Below are 20,420 nucleotides of genomic sequence, written 5' to 3' on the forward strand. Positions count from 1 at the left end.
ATCTTCCATTAACTTTGTGATTGTGAAGGTTGTTGCAAGTACAATTCTTCATATTTTTTCAGACTGTGGAATGCCCACAATTTTCAAAGCTGCAAATTGGCAATAAAAAGACAAAGACTTATGAATACTAGCAAATATTTTATACACATGTAAGGAGTAAGATATGAGGGTCTTCCAAAAGAGCAAAACTCAAATGATTACATATGAAGATCCTTTGGAACAAAATTCCTGTGGATGAAAAATGACTATGTTCAGTTTATAGTTAGTCTTGGACCTCCTTGTAAGTAAACCAACCAAGCAAAGAATGGGTTAGAGTGTGCATACCTTGCAAACTACAAACAATCAGTGACAGACAATTGGGGGTGAGAGAAGAATGCTGTATTTGGGTCCCACAAGAATATAAATACACGTATATTCTCTTTTTACTTTTTTTAAACCATGTGACAAAAAACAAAAAATAAATTCCCTTATTCTGACAACTTTCAGCTTTTCATTGGGTATGTAAAATGTCGTAGTAAAATGGTATGTAGTTCAACCAATAAAACAACAAATAATCTTGGAATAATTTGTAAATAAATTAAACATTTTTTAAATATAAAACTGCTATATGAAAAATAACTGTTCTGTGTTGATTACTTACAACCAAATGTAGAACATTGTAAATCTTGTTTTTTTACTTACCCTCTGTTTTTCTTTTGCTCTTTTTTATGAATGGATCCTTTTGAGCAGCTTACAGAAAAGGTAATTACAATTTTCTTTATTTATAATAGCATGGCACTTTCTTAAAGTCAAAGCTCTGAATAGAAATCGATAAGATAACTTTATCCTCTGATTCTGGAGGCTGGAGGAGGGATTTGTAACTTCCGAAAAACATCAAAATAAAATGCCGCCTTCATTTTTTGATCAGAAAGGAAAATGTAGAAAATTACGCAAAACCAAAATATAGTCCAAGAGTTATTAAAAAAGAAACAGATTTATTGAGTTGATTAACACTAATCACCTCTGTAAATGCCACAATCCTTTCGTATTTTTCATATATTTACAGTGAATAAAAGCAATTACTACCTTGATTATTTCTCTAGATTGATTACTTTCTACTAGTAACAGGTCTAATCCCCATAGAGTTAGATACACAAAATATCTGTGGTAAGATGCAGTCAAAATAATTGAAAGAAACCCTTAAAATTAGTTCCTTGGTCACTCTAATAGGGTGGCACAGGGACAAAATACATTTCTTTTCCATACAGTTTTGAAATATGAGGGGAAAAAAGTGAGGTAATAGTTTCCAGAATTCACTGATGGTTCTGCTACTTCTTCCTAATAGACATAGCCTGACCGGCAATAGGTCTAATCCTCAGCAAATGTAAAGGCAGCAGGCCTCCATGGACCTCAGTGGGGAGAATGCAGTTTACACCAGCAGAGGATCTGGTTGGGTGTAATTCTAACTGTGTTAGTATTATTGAACTCAATGGGAGGTGTACCTGTGTCAGGACTGACATATTTAACCTCAATGTTAATGAATTGTATGACCGATTTACTTTAGGTACTATGGATTTTGGAGGGGACAGTCACCAAAATATCTAGAATTCATTGCAATAGCAAACTGCATAGATAGCTGCGGTTAGGTGCATATGCAAGAAGAAGGGGCAGCCAAAGTAGTATGTACTGCTATAAAGCAGGATACCAGTAAAAACAAAGCATTGGTCAGATGCAGTACTGTAATTCTTTTGAGGTACATAAGACAAGCCCTAACTTTACATTTTATTGTTCTTTATGGCTATGGCTACATGAGAGGGTTTTGTTGATAAAACTCATGGAGCGTCTACATGCAGAATACATTTAGTCAACAGTCTGTCTACAAAACTTGGCACTTCCACAGACAGTGTTCTGCCTCTCGGGGATGAGAGAGAATGTTTTTGTCGGCAGTTTCTGTCCAAAAAACAAACAAAAAAAATGTGTGGATGTTCTGGGGGGGCCCTTTTCTCCATGGCACCAAGGAGGTGTCCTCTCCACTGAAACCACAGCTCTATGCTCTGCCCCCAGCTGCTTTTAAAGGCACAGGGAGCCCTGGAGACCCCATGGCAGGAAGCACGCGCGCGCTCTGTGTGTGTGTGTGTGTGTGTGTGTGTGTGTGTGTGTGTGTGAGAGAGAGAGAGAGAGGCAGGACCACAGCCTCGCAGCTGCTCCCCAGACAGACAAAAATGGCAGAGGTTGCCTAAGACCCCGCCCCCAGTCCCTCAAAGGACAAGTCCAAGGGGTTCCAGGCCCCACCCTGGGGGTCCAAGAAGTGGGCCCTCTCATGGTGTGGGCACCATTCTCCTCAACCCCACAGCCAAGCACTACAATGCCCTGGGGCACACCCACCTCACCCCAGCCCTATTGCAACAAGTTCAACCAGCTCCTGGGGTGCAAGTATGATGTCTGCAGCCAAGGGGCCAGGGGAGAGGAGGCCCCACCCAATGCAGCTGGAGGAGCTAGGAACGCCAGCAGCGGCCCAGCCAGAGGAACCTGACCATTCCCTGGAGTCAGGGCCTTCCAGCAAGACCACATCCAGGGCACCTTTGGACAACCCTCTGGTGAGTACCCCACAGATTGCACACCCTGGGGTGGGGCTTAGATGGGGCACGCCACAAGCCTTGCCAGGCTGGCTGAGGCAGGAACCCACCAATCCTATCTCACAGAGCTGGAAGGGCCCTTCAGAGGTCATGGAGTCCAGTCCCCGGCCCTCACAGCAGGACGTATCACCATCCCTGACAGATTTTTTTTTTAATCTATTTACCCCCAGATTCCTAACTGGCCCCCTCAAACATTGAGCTCACAACCCAGGGTGTAGCAGGCCAGTGCTCAAACCACTGAGCTGTCTCTTCCCCTACCATGCTGTGGACCCAGCATGAGCACCTCTGTGCACAGCAGCGCATCCCACCAGCACCCAGCAGGCAGCCCCTGGGCACAGGCACCAGCCCGCTGCCAGCACCACGGCAAGAGCCCTAGGGCCCTGGAGGGGCGGGCCTTACCCCTGCATGGCTGGGAGCAGGCTAGTCACACAGACGACAACCTGACCCCAGACACACCACTGAGGGGTTCAGCTCTTGACTCGCAGGGCATGCCTACAGTGACAGGCTGCCCCTGCCCCCATGGACAATGCCATGGGCTTGCATGCATGTGGTGGGGGCACAAGTGCCTGCTTGCCCACCACAGTTGCGGGAACCCCTCTGCGGCTACTCCCTCTCCTGGGTTGCAACCCCACTGGGCAGGGGGTGTAGCCATCAGCCTGGTCCGTGAGTCACCAGGCACATGCTCTTGCGACAGCTCTCTGGGGGTGGGGGCTGCTGCTTGTAGGGACTGGGAGGTGGGGTCTTGAGGGCTGTGCTGCAGGAAAGACTCCCCATCTCCACCTCTCTCCTTACAGCTGCACCATCTGAGGGCCAGGCCAGCCCCATGCTGCTCCTGGAGCTGGCCAGCCTGGGAGCTGCACCCCACATGGACAGCGCCCCACTACCAGCATGACGGGCCACGGCCAGAGGCACCATGCTGACGATGCAGTACACAGTTGCCCTCCAGTGGCAAAATGACATTTTGAAGCAACGGCTACAGGAGGACCAGGAGTGGTGATGGGAGTGGGCATGGGCCTCAGACCAGTGGTTGGCCAGGATTGACTGCCTCCTTGCCATCCGGGCAGCCCTGGTGTCCGTGCTTGCATCCCTCCACAGCCCCCTTCCCACCCCATGCGGTGCTCATGAGACCCTACACCAGTCACCTGGAATCCACCCAGGAACAGTTCAACATCCACTTCAACTGAGCATGCTAACAGGTTGAAGGCGCCTTCAGGCAAGGCTCTGTTGCCTCCTGCTATGGCTGGATGTGGGGGAGCAGAATGACCCCCCACATTGTGGCTGCCTGCTGCACCCTCTGCAATCTTGTGGAGGCCTTTCACCTGGGGTGGAGCCGATGGCGGAGGTACCTACAAGCAACCAAGCACCGCTCTGGTCCGCTAAATGCACAGGGATGGGTTGCACATCCAGGAAGCCCTATGGGAAAGCTTCGTGTGAGGCCCCCAATGACCCTCCCTGAGGCACCTCCCACAAGGGCCTTGGGTCTCCAAGACTACCCCATCCCCACTAACACCCCTGCCTTTCCTCCTCAGCCCCCCAGCCCCTCTTCAATAAAGAGGGATGGGGCGTGGTGAAAACAGAACGGTTACTAAACTGTAGATTAATGTAACTGAAATAAACCCTTCTTAGATAACAAACTATTCACATACGTACATTGTAGGTGGGGTGGGGGGCATTCGTCCATGGAGGGGGTGGATGGCAACAAGCCCACGAGGGAGTGGGACCCCCAGTGACACGGGCCACAGGATCCTCTCCCCCACAGGTTCGGGGGGGTCCCCATCGGAGATGGGATGGGGCTGGGAGCATGTGGAGGTATGGGCAGGGTGGGGGAAGCCTGGGAGAGGAGGGCAGAGGTGCTGGCATGATAGGTGCCCGCCGCCATCCTCCAGCACAGGCTGGAGTCGCAGAACACCATGATGTTGTGGATCCGCCCCGACCATCCAACATAGATGTCCAGGAAACGTCCATGGTGGTCCACCAGAGCCTGCAGCACAACAGAGCATTAGCCCTTCCGATTGATCTGGTCCAGGGCCCAGATGGGGATTTGGGTCCCATCGATCATCCTGAAACAACTGGGCAAGCCGAGGGCATTGAACTGGCCAGGATAGCATCCAGGTCGGTGATGCACACGAGCCTCTGGAGGAGTGTGTTAATGACCCACGCTACCTGTGAAGGGAGACCAGACATGCACGTGAGAGGCCAGGGGACAGAGTGCCCCCTGGGCCCTGGCGGGCTCCCCAGCTCCCTCCCATCCTCTCTCCCTTCCCCACCAAGCTCTCTGGGAGCCCGTCCTGGGACCGACTCCCCGCCCCCACCACAATCAGCAGGACTGTGTGGGGGTGGGGTGGCATAGTCCCCCAGGGACAGGACTTCCCCCAACCCATCCCCCACCCCAGTTGCTGGGCCTGCAGCCTGAGAGTGCCTTATCTGCATGAGGCTGGCCCCAAGGGTGGACCTCCTGACACCAAAGTGGTTGCCCATGGCACAGTAGCTGTTGGGGATGGCCAGCTTCCATAGGGCAACGGTGACACACTTTTTGAGGGCGGGGGGGGGCGGGGCAGGACTGTCGTCAGAGGGTGAGGTGAGCCAGGTGCAGAGCTCCATGAAGGTCTCCTTGTATATCCAGAAATTCTGGAGCCACTGCTGGTCATCCCAGTCTGGAGCCACTGCTGGTTGCTCCAGACTGACTTGAGCACGTGAGGGCTGGCAGGGCACTGGGGTACCATGAATGAGCTGGCAGGCTCTCCCCTCCCCGGATGTGGTAGAAGACGGCCAGCATGATCACTGGCCACACCTTGCAGCAGCTGTTCATCAGTCCAGGGTGAGCCCAGGGATTTCTCTGACATGCTTGTGGTCAGGAAAGACCTGGGTCTCTCACAGATGTCTAGGGATCCCTGCAACAGCTTTGCCATCCCTTGAGGAGGTAGGCAAACCTCAGCATGGACAGGCAACGTGGGTTGGGAGACGGGGGCAAGCCTTTAAGGCAAGCCTGGCCAGCGGTCCCAGAAAGGCTTGGCATCCATGTAACCCTGTCTTCTGTGGTTTTGTTGACAAAGTGGCCAGAGCATGTGGCCACTTTCTGTCAACAGAGCAGATCACTTTTTCTATCTGCTTTTATGTGCAGACATGTTCTGTTGACAGAAGTTTTGTCAGGAAATCCCTTCTGACTGTAATTTCTGTTGATAGATCTCAGTAATGTAGACGTAGCCCGTGAGTCATGTTAATAGGTTTTATTATAATTTTAATTAGACATTCCATCCATTTCATAGATGATAGAGGCTGAAGTGCATGCTATAAAGTTCATTCTTGTCTACCACTAACAGGGATTGTTCTTTTTTTAAGGAAGAAGAAATTGTTGATTGGTGGAGCAAATTTTATGCCTCAACAGGAGAGCATGAAAAATGTGGACAGTACATTCAAAAAGGATATGATACTTTAAAGGTACTATGTAAGATAAAGTAAAGGGACATGTTTTTGTAGGTCAACAACCTTCTCCCTGTTTGACATAATCATATGTGATTGTTAGTCTCCAAAACCAATGATTAAAACTTGTCTTTTCAGACGGCCATAATTGTGAGCAATCCAATCCATGGCAATTTGGGATTTTAGAGTTTGCTCATCGCAGGGTACATCTAACTGCTCTACAAAGTATCATATTGTGCATAACACAACTCAAAACAGTGAGACTGGTATTTTTGCACAGTCCTAAATGGAATGGAGTCAATTTCCCATCCAAAAAAAAAAGGCATCTAGATGTCTGCCTACCTGATACATAGGTTCAAAACTAGTGAAGTATCTCATTATCAGATGCAACCACAAACACACGCAGGTACATAACCACCTGTAATTATTTTAGGCGTGCAACATGGAAGCCAATACTAAGGTAACACCCTTAATAGCCTTCTGACTTTAATATTCGTAATGACAGTTGTAATATCCAGTGTGCCACTATTTATGCTGCAGGGCATCTGAGGAGGCACAGGAAAAAGGAGTGAAAGGTGTTCCGGAAAGGTCTTGCGTTTGTTTTTTTTTTTTCCATTGGCTAGATACAGATATTAAAGAGCTTGATTTTACACCGCTGATCTCAACAGGAGTTTTACCATTGATTTGTCTGGGATAAAAGGTCAGCTGCACATTGAAAAGATGGAGTATGCAATTGTGTATGTTTAATATATTTCTGCATACATCGGTATAAATTGGAACCAGAAATATCCTTTCAAAACCCACTCCCAATTGTATGCCTCCCATGAATGTATAGATGAAAGTGAGGCTGACATTGTGGAAAAAATCATTTTTGATAAAGACACAAATGGGGATTGGCAGTACAAACAACTCACAATTTCCAAAAAGATTCTGCCATTTTCCCTCTGTAGAGAAGCAAGAGTGCAAATAATGCTGGCTGCTTTGGAGCCCTAACATCTCCTAAATGGTGTACAGCTTAGCCGTGCTAAAATGATGCCACCTTTTTAATGGATCTGGCATACGTATTACATTTTTGAATGTCACATTAATTTTACTTTAGGAGTACGACTGTGAACTGGAGAACATACCTGAATTTAAACACTTGACAGACTTCTGTGATACATTTAAACTATACAGAGGCAAATCGGAGGACACTGATGACCCTTCAGTGGTAGGAGAATTTAAGGTAAATAAATAAATATAGACCTATAGATGGCACGCACATAGAGATTACTCCTGTGCCAGACACATTGTTTGATTCTGAGAGGTGCATTCCACTCACCTCCCCTACTCAAGCTTGGATTCAGCAAACCACTTAAGCATATACTTGAATCCGTTCTTGTTCAGTTAAGCACTCTGAATGTGCTGAAATCCCACTGACTTGCTTGGGTCTTACCCACATGTGTAGGTGCTTTGCTAAGTAGGGATGTTTGCCTGAAAGGGAACTGCAGGTGTAGAATCTCTCAGGATCAGGCCCTTTGTTTTCAGTGGCACAGTGAGAGAACAATATAGCATCTCTCTCCCCCTTACAGGTATACCTGCATTTTAATTCAGAGACAAATCCAAACACATATGTTGAGAAGTATGTTATTTTTCAGAGGTGACTGCTAGTGATCTTGAAATAATTGGTTTAAAATATAAAATCAACTTAAACATATCAAAAATCAACTCCCTTCTCCCACACCCACAAAAAAAATACAATTTGGCTGTATCTGTTGAAAATATATTTTACATTATTATATAGTTGAAGAAAACAGGACAGGTCAACTACTATGAGTAAGTTTAGCTCAGCTGGAGTTCAGTGGAGGAAGGCCAGTTTACATCAGCAGAGGACATGATATTCAGTGCCAATTTTAAGATAATGAAAGGACATACATTGAAATTGGCTCCATTGAAGTTAATAGCAGTACTTCTGTTGACTTCCAGATGGGCTAGGATTTCACCCATGTTTCTCAGTCAGGTGTGCTTATGGAATTGAATCTAAGACAGCTTATGAACTCCATTCTGCTCTCTTTTTGTGACTTCATTTACAATTTTAAAGGTGAAAATATTTTCAATGTTATTTGTACACAGACAGAAAACTGCAGAGACATCTTTGGCATGGTGAAGTACACAAAAACACTGGGCCATATCGTTAACTGGAGCAAACTGACATAGCTCCAGTGAAATGAAAAGAACAGATTTAAGCCAGCTGAGGATTGTACCCAGTGTTATGAGCTTGATCCAAAGCCCACTGAAGTCAATGCAAAGACAATTAGGGCTTGTCTACACTAAATGAAAGACTGACCCAGCCAGAGTTTGACTTTGCATGTCTGGTGAAGACATGGCAAAAATGAGTCTCTTTGGGGTCAGGGTTAAACTCCTATACTTCATACTATTGCATGGAGTAAGGGAGGTTGACAGGAGAGTATAGAGTCTAGGTCTTCGCTAGGGAAATAAGTCATTTTCTGTATGTTGATTGTAGCTACGCAAATGCCGTAGCTAGAACTGCATATCTGAAATTGACTTATTTCCCTAGTGTAGACTTAGCCTTATTGACTTCAACAGGCAAGATCAGGATCAAATTTTTCTGCGCATGTGCACCGCAGTCTCTCACCAAGGCAGGAGACGGACAAAATAAACCTCACAAATGGTCTCCTCTACCTCTAACTTGTATGATTCTCTGATGCATATTCTTTCTAGGGCTCCTTTAGAATCTATCCATTATCTGATGACCCCACTGTACCAGCTCCTCCTCGTCAATTCCGTGAGTTACCAGACAGTGGACCTCAGGAGTGCATTGTGCGAATTTATATCATTAGAGCCTTAAATCTCCAACCCCAGGATAACAATGGGCTGGTGAGACACTTTGCTTTTATGAGGTTTAGGCGCTAACTTTGATGCTTAAGAACTTAGTGATGCCATGCCAAATTGGCAAACTAAAAGAAAAAAAAATCCAACATTATTATTTCCCATCTTGTTTCCAAACAGTGTGACCCTTATATAAAAATAACACTAAACAAAAAAGTAATTGAAGACAGAGATCATTATGTTCCCAATACCATCAATCCAGATTTTGGCAGGTAACTCATTTTCTAACATATCAGTGTTTTCTCAAATGATTTTACAACATCTGTCTATGAACAGATCATCACGTTGCCATCATAGCTTCAGTATTATACCACATTCATCTTATTTTATGTATTTTCTAAACTCCCTTATATGTTACTCATATCTGTAGGCTATTTACTTGTGCCCAATTCTGTAAAATTCTAAGCATCTCCTGGAATATGCAGATCTCCCGGCTCTTCCTTTGAAGTCAGTAGAACCTGCATTTTCTCAGTGCCTGTATGGATTTAGGAGCTTAACTTTAAGCACCCAAAGTCTAAACAAGCCATTGGTTTAAGATGGTATAAATGTTTTTGCTATACATATAAAGAGCTGCTACCTATATATTGTGAATTGCTAATAGACATCTGTATTGCTTGTGAGTTTTCTTTGTAACATTCTGGAAGTTGCTAGTAAGTATGTGCAATGGAGACACAGTGGGATCTGTATAAGTGTGCATATCTCAGGTGTTATGATATTTCTACTGCACAGGAGCCCCAAATTAGTTGAAGTTCTGCAAAGAGGAAACTCAAAGTTTTTGTACTCTTACAGTTTCTGGATTAATAACCATGAATTGTGCAAAGTAGCGATCAGGCACCAGACAAGTGTCTCTGAAAGAGCATTCCCTAAACTATTGATAACTCTTGTCTAAGTCCCAATTTTGGCTGCCTCTGATTATATTGCTTCTATAGAATCTGCAGGAGGCAGGGCTAGGATTCTTAAAGCCACAATATGCACATGAACAGATACAGATTTATTAATGTATGTAGGCACAAAGCAAAGTGGCAGTGGTACTCTAATTTTAGGTCTATCACCACCAAGAGTTTTTCTTTAAATGGCTGTTTCTCAGAACTAAACTGTCGTGACCATTAATGTTAACTGGACCTTGTACATTTAGAATGTATGAACTCAGCTGCTTCTTGCCTCAAGAGAAGGATCTGAAAATTTCAGTCTATGATTATGATATGCTGACTCGTGATGAAAAAGTTGGCGAAACCATCATTGATCTTGAGAACAGGTTCCTTTCTCGCTTTGGAGCTCACTGTGGTTTACCACAGCAATATTGCATGTAAGTCATGCTTTTTCATCTGTTCAGACATTGTGCCAGTATATTAAGATTTCCCAGTCATTGAAAAAATTCAGGCTTTCTTCACCATTGTTTGGTTTTAATAGAAAGTGCTATGCCTCTCTGTTACCTGTTTGGGTCTACCTACAGAATCAGCTACATTCTAAACATAAACTGCAATATGCTAGAAAGAGTTTACAAAAACTGTGATTCCACACATTCTTAGGTAGTTTCTTCTCCAGACATGGCCTTTTTGTTAGTAGTAATAAGTATTATTTGCAGAACGAGAATAGGTAGTTGACTTATCTGACAAGCACAGAGCATTAAATATAAAAACATGAGTTGCAATAAGATGAATTTGCTGCAATGATTTCTCCTTTCCCAATAAACAAAGATGAAGCTTAAAATTTAACACACTTACTGAATGACTTTAACTGACCTTGAACGGAATTTGATCTTTACAAAACCCTCTCTGTAATATATCAAAGTGAAGTGGCAAAATGTAGGCCTGGTAAAATTCACCCACCAAGTATGTAGCTATCACATATTTAATTTTTAGGGGGGAAACAGCATGTAGTGTTCTAATTCCACAATCTGCTCTATTTCTTAAAAGTTCAGGTATAAATACCTGGCGGGATCAACTGAAACCAACACAGTTGTTGCAAAATGTAGCCAAGTTTAAAGGCTACTCTCCTCCTATCCTCTCAGAAAATGGAAGCAGGATCAACTATGGAGGACGAGACTACACCTTAGAGGAATGTGGTGAGCTCATTGCTATTTGTTGCATGTTTATCTTTTTGAATTCACAGATTTATAGAAAAGTGAAGCTTTAAGTTATAACAATGTGAAGAATTAGATTAAAAATCAAGTACATTTTGCACTAACATGTGCCTTCTCTCTCTGTATGGCCAGGTAAATACACGAATGGTTGCAGTTTGATTTTTTTTTAAAAGTATGAATACAGCCAATTCCTACATGCAAATTCTGGGTCAGGAGCTCAGCTCTATTTTAGTTTTTATTTTGTATTTCAGAGGCTAACAAAAAATTGCACCAGCACCTTGGACCAGGTGAAGAGCGGCTAGCCCTTCATATCCTCAGAACCCAGGGCTTGGTCCCTGAACATGTGGAGACAAGGACCTTATACAGCACCTTCCAGCCCAACATCTCACAAGTACTAAAAAATGGTTTCAAGTTTGATTCCTGCAATGCAGAACACTTGTATGCCTAATTTCACAGCACATGGCATTCCTGTGATTGTGGTGGATGAGGGGAGAAGAGTAGTCTGCTGAGCTGATAAACTTGCAACTATAGGGGCTCTCACCCTTGAACTGCTGGTACCAGACTGCATAACCACAACTCAAAAATCTCTTTATCTCACCAGTAGAGTTCATCATGGTGACAACCAGTTTATCCACGACCCAGTCAAGTAACTAACTATGAGACAAGAAAGCAGCTAAGGGGATGGTTTGCAAAGCCTTCAGAGAAGGCAGTTTCAAAAGGCTCGGTACACAAGTTTCATTGGGTAGGAGTGAAAGGAGGGAAGTTTGTACCAGCCAGGAACATTTACAACATTTCCTCCATAGTAAACTATTTAGACTGAGAAAAAGCTTGAGAGATGTGAATTACAGTGTGTTAAGACTAACAACATGTTCTTTGAGTATATCAAGGGTGAAATCCTGGCCCCATTTAAGTCAGCGGGAATTTTGCCACTGAATTCAGTGGAGCCAAGATTCTATCCCAAATGTCTGTGCCAGTTTCATTCAGGGTAGAATGTGCAGGAGGCTCTGCACAGCCTAATGTAAACCCATAGGTTCAATCATAATTTTCACACCTGCATGTTTTTCAAACACATAACCAAAAATCCCTTACTTGCTTTCTTCAATGCAGGGAAAGCTTCAGATGTGGGTGGATATTTTCCCCAAAAGCTTGGGACCTCCTGGCCCTCCCTTCAATATCAATCCCCGCAAAGCCAAGAAGTGAGTAGCCATGCGTTGATTGTTCACTGGACACACGTGGGTGTACCAAGTTGATTGATTCACTCTCTCCACCTTCCCCCCCGCCCCCATCATCTTCTCTCACAGGTACATCATGCGGGTGATTATCTGGAACACAAAGGATGTCATTCTGGATGAAAAAAGTATCACAGGGGAAGAAATGAGTGACATCTATGTGAAAGGGTAAGGGCGCCCTCCCTGCTCATGTGAGGGCATTTAATGAAATCTTTACAATGTCCAAGTCTTATGTCAAGCATCTCTGAAATCCACAAATAAATAATCACACAAAAAGTCCAGTGCTGTCGTGGTCTAAGTGTAACCTCAGTGTTTTGAAATAAAGTCTAACTAAATAACCATCCATGACATCAACTGGAGGTTGATCCTGCTTGAAAAGAGGTCTACAAATGGGAAAGTATTAAAACTGTAAATTCTTTAACTTGGTGCCTGTATCTTAACACTGAACAATCCTGCCTACTGGGTGTTTCCTTGAATGCCAGCCAGTGGAGGAAAGGGCACTGAGGTGGGCGAGTCTTTCTCAAAATTCCATCCTGACCTTGAGAAAGTTTCATCACAATTTATTTCTGTGCTAAGTTTTGACTTAGACAAATCCGCATTTTCCAACAAAAAATTCCTGAGTAGCTGTAGTAATTAACCTGCCACAAAATCTCCTGCAGGCCTCCACAGCAGCTGGGAGGTCTGATTCCCAGATCATGTGTCTATATATGGACTAATTCCACTTGGGTTAGTTTGCTTAAATTCGCAGCGTAGCCTTGGTGACATGAGTAGCAGCTCAGGCTAGCTGTCAGCATATAATCCCACCCAACCCCGGGGACATACTTGGGTGGCTAGCAATGTGATTGTGGCACTTCAGTCTTGTCTTAGGCATTATCTCAAGTAGAGGTAGGGCTAGTACCTCTACCTTGGCTGGGAATTGCACCTTCCAGCTGCTGTATAGACATAGTGTATAATTAACAGCTTGGTGGGAGGCATTTACATAGCTATGAAAACAAATACATTTGATAGGGGAAAAAAAAAAAGAACATTAGGGATACACAGACTCATGCTCCACAGCTACTACTAAGTACTAACAGGATATTGGATAGTCTCAGAGAAGTAGCTGTGTTAGTCTGTATCTTCACCAAACAAAAAAAGCAGTCCTGTAGCACCTTAAAGACTATCAATATTATTTATTAGGTGATGAGCTTTCATGGGACAAGCCCACATCTTCAGATCTGGAGAATTCATAACTGATAACTGAGAGGAAGAGAATTTAAAGCAAAAGATAGAAAGATTTAAGATTTATGAATGCCTGGTAGAGATCTTGAAGGTTTGATCTCCGTCAGTAGGATTGGAGAGATGTGGTTGTATCTTAAGGCTTGACTATAAATGATAGATCGTGTGATGTGTGTGATTACCAAAGTTTGATACCTATCACCTTGAACTCAAACACATCATCTTTCATATTACAAGGACAATTTCCCCACCTTTGATATTTGCAATGACTGCAGCCATCCCACTTAAGAGACACTTGCAGTGTTTCTTTCTCCTCCCTTTCCTCTTTTCCCCCACCCCCAACTACCATCCTTCCACCTTATCTAGCTGGTTTGTTTGGGTTTTTTTCTTTCATTTCTTTCTCTCAGTGATCAGTTATCAGTATTCTCCAGATCTGAAGAGGTGGGTCTGTCCCACAAAAGCTTATCACCTAATAAATAATATTGTTAGTCTTAAAGGTGCTACATGACTGCTTTTTTTGTTTTGTGAGGATATTGGATAGCTTGAGAAATGGTTTAATCAAGGGTAACTTACATTCTTGTTTATATTGCTGGAATGGAACCAGACTTAAAGGGCCAAAACTCTGAATACCACTCTCCAGTGTTTTACCTACAAATCCCATGCTTTATGTTTGTAATCACTGCAAGATGTTGCAACATAAACAAGCACTAATGAGGTTAGCTGCTTACTGCTAAGTACATCTGCACTTCACTTTCAGCTGGATGCCTGGCAATGAAGAAAATAAGCAGAAAACAGATGTGCACTATAGGTCACTGGATGGTGAAGGGAATTTTAACTGGAGATTTGTTTTCCCTTTTGAATACCTTCCAGCTGAACAACTCTGTCTAGTTTCCAAAAAGGTGAGTTTCTCTTGAGTTCAATATAAAGAATTCGTGTACTCATTAGTCTGCAGTAAAGCATGTTGAGCTAACTTCTGCCTTCAATTGTATTTGTCCATTAAAGAATTGGATGCCCACAGCTGAGGGCAAAATTGAGCCCTGTAAGTTGATTTTGCTCAATGAGGGACCTAGCCTATGCACCTTACTCAAGCAAACTACAATTGAGCTCACTGGGTACAAATCAGTCCTTAGTTACAGAGCTGCAGCTCCCAGCCCAGTGGGAGCTTTCTGCTAGCAAGCAGGGCAGGATTGGGTTGTGAAATGCACATGTATGAAATTTCATGGTAAGATCAGAAAGCTATTTTGCATTTTCAGTGCATAACACATTTAAAGATGTTGTTAACAGAAATTATTTTACTCTTAGGAGCATTTTTGGAGTCTTGACAAAACAGAATTCAGAATCCCACCCAAAGTGATCATTCAGATATGGGATAACGACAAGTTCTCCTTGGATGACTACTTGGGTATGACTTTCACAGCTAAAAATTATCATCATTGTAAAGAGAGGGATCACAAATGAGTATTTGCAAGTTACAGCAGAAGTACCAAATTTTCATATGGAGCTCTACCAAGTGTCCTTTTGTTCATACATAATTTTGTATCTTATTACTCCTTGTGCATACAATATACCATCCTTTGGGATCCCAAATGGTGGAATTTTGACACAAAGATTCTGCAGGCAAATTGAGCTCAGCAGTTTTTCCACTCATCTGATATTGTATTGTGAAGACAAAAGGTAACATGAAAAATCTTCCTCTGTGGATCATTTGTGCTTGAAAAGTTGCACGCATGCAGATGGAGGCAGGGTGGAGGACCTTTTTCAAAATACCACCCTTTACCTGGGTGAAGGCCCAGCTGGGGAAGGCAAGCTGCAGCCCCACCCCTTCCACAACCTCCATCCCATGTAGGCAACCCTCAATCCTGAACATCCCCAGGCCTCATACTGTCCCCCGCAACCAGTGGCTGGCATGGCCCCACACTTCCTAGCCAGTCAGAGCACCAGGCAGCCAGAGAGCTGGGCTGCCGTGCCAGGCCTTCTGGGTGGCTGGAGGGTGTAGGCAGCGTCTTCCCTTGCCTACATTATCTGCTACCCATGGTCCTTTTCATAGTTTGATTGTTCGTTCAGGAGAGGTGATGTAAATAAGACTGCGTTCTTCAGAATCCTGCATCTCATTTCCTGCTGAGTAATGTCAGCATTTCCTAACCATTTAACGTCCTGAGGAGGAACTGGACTCTTTTTGCCAGTGCACAATGTACCAGGACTTCTTTATCACAAAGCCACTATCCCATATTCAGAGATATTTGATTTCTAATCTGAATTTTGCTGCTTGAACCCAAGTGGAACCTTGAGGACAAATCCTAGATTGCACACAATACAGATCTGGAGGTGTTATGAAAAGGCATTTAAAGCTCAGACTCCAATTCTGCTGCTATGCTGTGCAGGGTTGACCGCCTGCAGTTCATTAGTGTAGCCCTCAGCATGCGCTACATTTATGCCGTGGTGCAAACAGCTACAAGGAGCTGAAAGCACAAGTTATAAAGGTGGCTTTATAACTTCTAAAGCAATCAAAATATGCCATTAAATAAATATCAGAGGTGTGTGTACAATATTTTGTCTAGTGTATTTTTTCTTTAATTTTGCTCAGTGAGTTTTACTGACTGCACCAGCTTATGACTAACAGTATGTGGTAGGGTCTTCACAGGGCTCTCACTTCCCAGACATGCACCGGGACCAATGCACTTTTGTCCTGGCCAGCAGCATCTTGCTATTCTATTTCTTGGCTTATTGTAAGGGTAAATTAATGTTTATTGTTGTTTTAGCTGTACAGAACATACAATCACAAGCAGCTAGACTGAACTAGATGACTCATTTCATGTATGGCTCAAGGAGGATTTGACTTGAACTTCTGTGTTTCTCTTACATTTTCTGTGGTAGGTGTTGTTGAACTTGATTTATACAACACAGTTATTCCAGCAAAAGTTCCTGAAAAGTGCAGTCTAGACATGATTCCAGAACACAAGGCAAACAACCCTCCCAAGGCTCCCAAGACTGTCTCACTCTTTGAACAGAAGTCCATGAAGGGATGGTGGCCGTGTTACACAAACAAGGATGGCTCACGTGTTTTGGCTGTAAGATTATTTCCTTGCATAAAGTACCTTACTTGCTATGCTTACTGCCAGCCCTTCTGTTTCTTTAATTGTATCAGCACTCCCCTTCAGCTGAGCTGCTTTGAAGAGATATGAATAACTTTAGTGATCACTGGCTGTGTCTACACTATAAAAATAACTTCTAAGTTGCTTACTTCAAAGTGCAACTTCGAAGTTGAGCGTCTACACATACCCTACTTCAAAATTAAACTAAAATGTAGGGCACTACTCCATTCCAGGGAATGGAGTAAGGACTTCAAAGTTGGGCTCCCTACTTCTAAGTTAACTTTGAAGTAAGGGAAATGTATGTAGACTCTCTGCTGGCTACTTCGATGTAGTGTAGTGCCTAACTTCAAAGTTAGTTCCTAGTGTAGATGCATCCATTATGTTTTCAAACTTATAGACAGATGAACCAATTGACCATTGGGAGTATTAGCAGACAGAGGGTTTGGAAGACTTGTTTGGCCGGGAAGTTATTTCCTCTTAAAGTACTTGTAATCATTTTAGTAGTTAATACTAAAGTACTTTTAAATCTCTAGTAGAGTTCAGAAAATGTTACGCTAAAATCATTCTGGTTATATCCCCATTAAAGCCATTTGAGTTATTCTGGGGATGAGTTTAGTGCACTATATCTCACTAGGAGTAGTTGGCTTCTTTGCACGTGTGGAGTGCAGTAAGGGGGAAAGCTTGAATCCAAAGGTTTTTGTTACATTGCAAATATAATGTGTAGTTACTGAAGCCATACTATTTGCTAAAGTATCAGGCCAACACAATTCTAAAGGTCAGTAACTGTTTTGCCTTTTAGCTGTGTAAAGGTGGCTAAGGGCATAATCCTGGACATGTTTACATACATGAGCAGCTTTACAGTGTAGTAGTAAAACTAAACTCACAAGGTTACTCTTATGAGCAAGTGTTGGTAGGCTCGGGCCTTAAGACTGTAGATTAACCACTGGCCAATACTGATTATGATAAAGTACTGGACTTTTTCAAATGCATCCAATTGCTGCTTCCTAGAGATTTACTTATAAACCGTAGTAGTGGGATGAAGTAGCTGATTAAAATGTAACAGTTCTCCAGAACCCTTGAAATACACGGCTTCAAGTTGCACATACTCGCTTTAATGCATGTTAAGCACAACTTAAAGCTGCTCTGTGGCCCCTTCCCTCTGTCTTCCCCTCAGCCTGGCAGCTGACAGCCCTGCCACTGGAGGAAGGCAGAGAGAAGCAGCCAGGAAACTGACCAACCCTGGTGGGCTGGTCAGTTTTCCAGTCCTGCAAGTGGAGGGGAGCTGGAAACCAAGTAACAGCCTGGTTCCCTCTCCCCGCCAACTTGCATGAAAATTCGAGTTACGTGGGGGGTTTCAAGAACATAACCCCCACGTAACTCAAAGGTTTACTGTACAAGGAGATTTACAGACATACAAACCTTTACATATGTTTAAGTGAAATATTTATTTTTGATATCATATGTCTTTATTTATTGAAGGGTAAAATTGAGATGACTCTGGAAGTACTCAATGAAAGAGAGGCTGAAGAAAGGCCGGCTGGTAAAGGAAGAGACGAACCCAACATGAACCCCAAGTTAGATCCACCAAAGTGAGATACATTTTTTTGTTTATTTTTAGTTACCTTGAAGAAGTCTGCGATTCTCACCTGCAAACTACAAAATATTGTTTATGCCACATTTGGCAAAAGATACTTCAGATGTCAGCTATAATTTGCCACACACAGGCAGTGTCTACATGTGCCCCAAACTTCGAAATGGCCACGCAAATGGCCATTTCGAAGTTTACTAATGAAGCACTGAAATGCATATTCAGCGCTTCATTAGCATGCAGGCGGCAGCCGCACTTCGAAGTAGGCGGGGTCCTTTCGAAAAGGAGCCCCGTCTGGACGAGACACGCGGCAGCAAGCCGCGTCAATTTCGAAGTCTCCTTATTCCCATGGGGGAATACAATTTGAAGCCGTGTACCCATGGGGATAAGGGGACTTTGAAGTAGGTGGGATCCTTTCGAAAAAGAGCCCCATCTGGACGAGACGTGCGGCGGCAAGCCGCGTCAATTTCGAAGTCTCCTTATTCCCATGGGGGAATACAATTTGAAGCCGTGTACCCATGGGGATAAGGGGACTTTGAAGTAGGTGGGATCCTTTCGAAAAAGAGCCCCATCTGGACGAGACGTGCGGCGGCAAGCCGCGTCAATTTCGAAGTGCGGCTGCCGCCCGCATGCTAATGAAGCGCTGAATATGCATTTCAGCGCTTCATTAGTAAACTTCGAAATGGCCATTTGCGTGGCCATTTCGAAGTTTGGGGCATGTGTAGACGTAGCCACACACACAGCTGACATCTGAAACATCATGTATAATTTCTATCTTATAATTTTTTCTATGGCATCAGAATAAAAATGTAGTGTTTTCTGCATAGTTGTACTATTTTAATGAAACTGTCTTTGTACTGTACCTTTTTCAACTCCATATAGTTATTTACTAATTGAATTGTATTGTATTCTTATCGTGAAATGTTTAACTCTCCCTGTATAACGTGATGAATATTGTTTCTTTCAAACTGCAGCCGACCAGAAACTTCCTTCCTTTGGTTCACAAATCCATGCAAGACAATGAAATTTATTGTGTGGCGCAGATTTAAATGGCTCTTCATAGGCATTATCATCCTACTGATTGTACTCTTGTTTTTGGCAATACTCTTATATTCATTGCCGGTAAGCATTTTTAAAAATGTCCTGTGTTGTTGTTTAATTGTGATATAACTGTGGCTTTATTTAAGGTCAAAAGCAGGACCTGGTCCTGCATCTTTATTCTGCTAAGAATAACTATTAACTCTTTTTTTGGTGAAGAGCACAAGATTGGACCCTTACATCTACAACTTTTAAATTTTCATACTTTTCAACCTGTTGGGCAGTTATTTGTAATGTATGCCTTGATGGATAGAGTATTTTACCTGGTTCTAAGCAAAAGAGTCGGGCAATTAAGAAGTGCCTTAAAAGTGTTTTTTAGATTGCATAGCTGCAGGAATGTGGATAGAAGTATATATTTTGGAGACTGTTTTTTTATTTGACTTTCATTTGAAATACAATACATTATAAGCTAGATCGAACAACTATGAAATAATTTACCACAACGGTTTTTTCACCAGATTAATTATAACCTATTATGATCTGGTTTTATTACTATATTTGCTTTGTATAATGTATACATTTAAGTGACTAGCATATTTTTTCTACCTCTGCTTATTGATTCTTTCTTCCTTTTTTCTAGAATTATTTATCAATGAAGATTGTGAAGCCGCTCTAAAGGAAAGAATTTATTTTTACATTTTGAATGGCAATAAAGTGTGTTTTACATCAGTCAGCTTGTGGACCAAATTCTGCAAGGCTTGCATTGTGGTTTTAAACTTTTTCTCACATATGTTAAACAAGGAAATAGATAAGTGATAGGAAGTTAACCAAGGTTACTCAAAGGTTCATGACTAGTGTAAAAAGTCATGTTCCATTTATGTATTGACTTTGATAACATCTGTATGTGGTGAAATTTGGTCTTCCTTGCTTTTAAACTAGATTTTTCATAAAAAATTCTGTAGTGGCTCTTATTTTTTTTACAATGGACACTCTATTTTGAGAATTATTTTCTACTGTCTCTTAACTTAGAAAAAAATCCAAACAAGCACTACTTATTTTTATATGCAAGCAAACCAAAAGTGCAATAATGTTCTACCATTGTATTTTGTGATATTAAAATCATTGTTAGAACACCGATATACACTGTGTATATTTTCTATATGCAATATTACTATATTAAAATCATTCTTAGAACACTGTAGTTTAAAATGATGAGAAGAGAAATGAAATAAAACAATACTAAATTAC

The 20,420-nt window shown here is 42.8% G+C and overlaps 1 protein-coding gene across 4 annotated transcripts in view; it reads left to right on the top strand.

Annotated features, from left to right (window-relative positions):
* MYOF (myoferlin) overlaps nucleotides 1-20,420 on the top strand; it is a 129,824-nt gene extending 109,404 nt beyond the window's left edge. For 2 of the 4 annotated variants that reach the window (XM_075000384.1, XM_075000385.1), the window contains 16 exons: nucleotides 730-741; nucleotides 5,955-6,053; nucleotides 7,135-7,260; nucleotides 8,757-8,912; nucleotides 9,045-9,136; nucleotides 10,060-10,230; nucleotides 10,841-10,989; nucleotides 11,259-11,398; nucleotides 12,115-12,203; nucleotides 12,309-12,404; nucleotides 14,212-14,353; nucleotides 14,757-14,856; nucleotides 16,329-16,522; nucleotides 18,026-18,135; nucleotides 19,109-19,256; nucleotides 19,813-20,420. In XM_075000384.1, the coding sequence (XP_074856485.1) occupies nucleotides 730-741; nucleotides 5,955-6,053; nucleotides 7,135-7,260; nucleotides 8,757-8,912; nucleotides 9,045-9,136; nucleotides 10,060-10,230; nucleotides 10,841-10,989; nucleotides 11,259-11,398; nucleotides 12,115-12,203; nucleotides 12,309-12,404; nucleotides 14,212-14,353; nucleotides 14,757-14,856; nucleotides 16,329-16,522; nucleotides 18,026-18,135; nucleotides 19,109-19,256; nucleotides 19,813-19,848 (1,860 nt within the window). In that variant the 3' untranslated portion in view covers nucleotides 19,849-20,420. Of the gene's footprint in view, nucleotides 1-729; nucleotides 742-5,954; nucleotides 6,054-7,134; nucleotides 7,261-8,756; nucleotides 8,913-9,044; nucleotides 9,137-10,059; nucleotides 10,231-10,840; nucleotides 10,990-11,258; nucleotides 11,399-12,114; nucleotides 12,204-12,308; nucleotides 12,405-14,211; nucleotides 14,354-14,756; nucleotides 14,857-16,328; nucleotides 16,523-18,025; nucleotides 18,136-19,108; nucleotides 19,257-19,812 lie in introns of those variants that run through there. The other 2 variants (XM_075000386.1, XR_012646308.1) reach the window with 2 other exon arrangements.

This window comes from Carettochelys insculpta, chromosome 7 (genome assembly GCF_033958435.1).
Source record: "Carettochelys insculpta isolate YL-2023 chromosome 7, ASM3395843v1, whole genome shotgun sequence".
Lineage (NCBI taxonomy): Eukaryota > Metazoa > Chordata > Testudines > Carettochelyidae > Carettochelys > Carettochelys insculpta.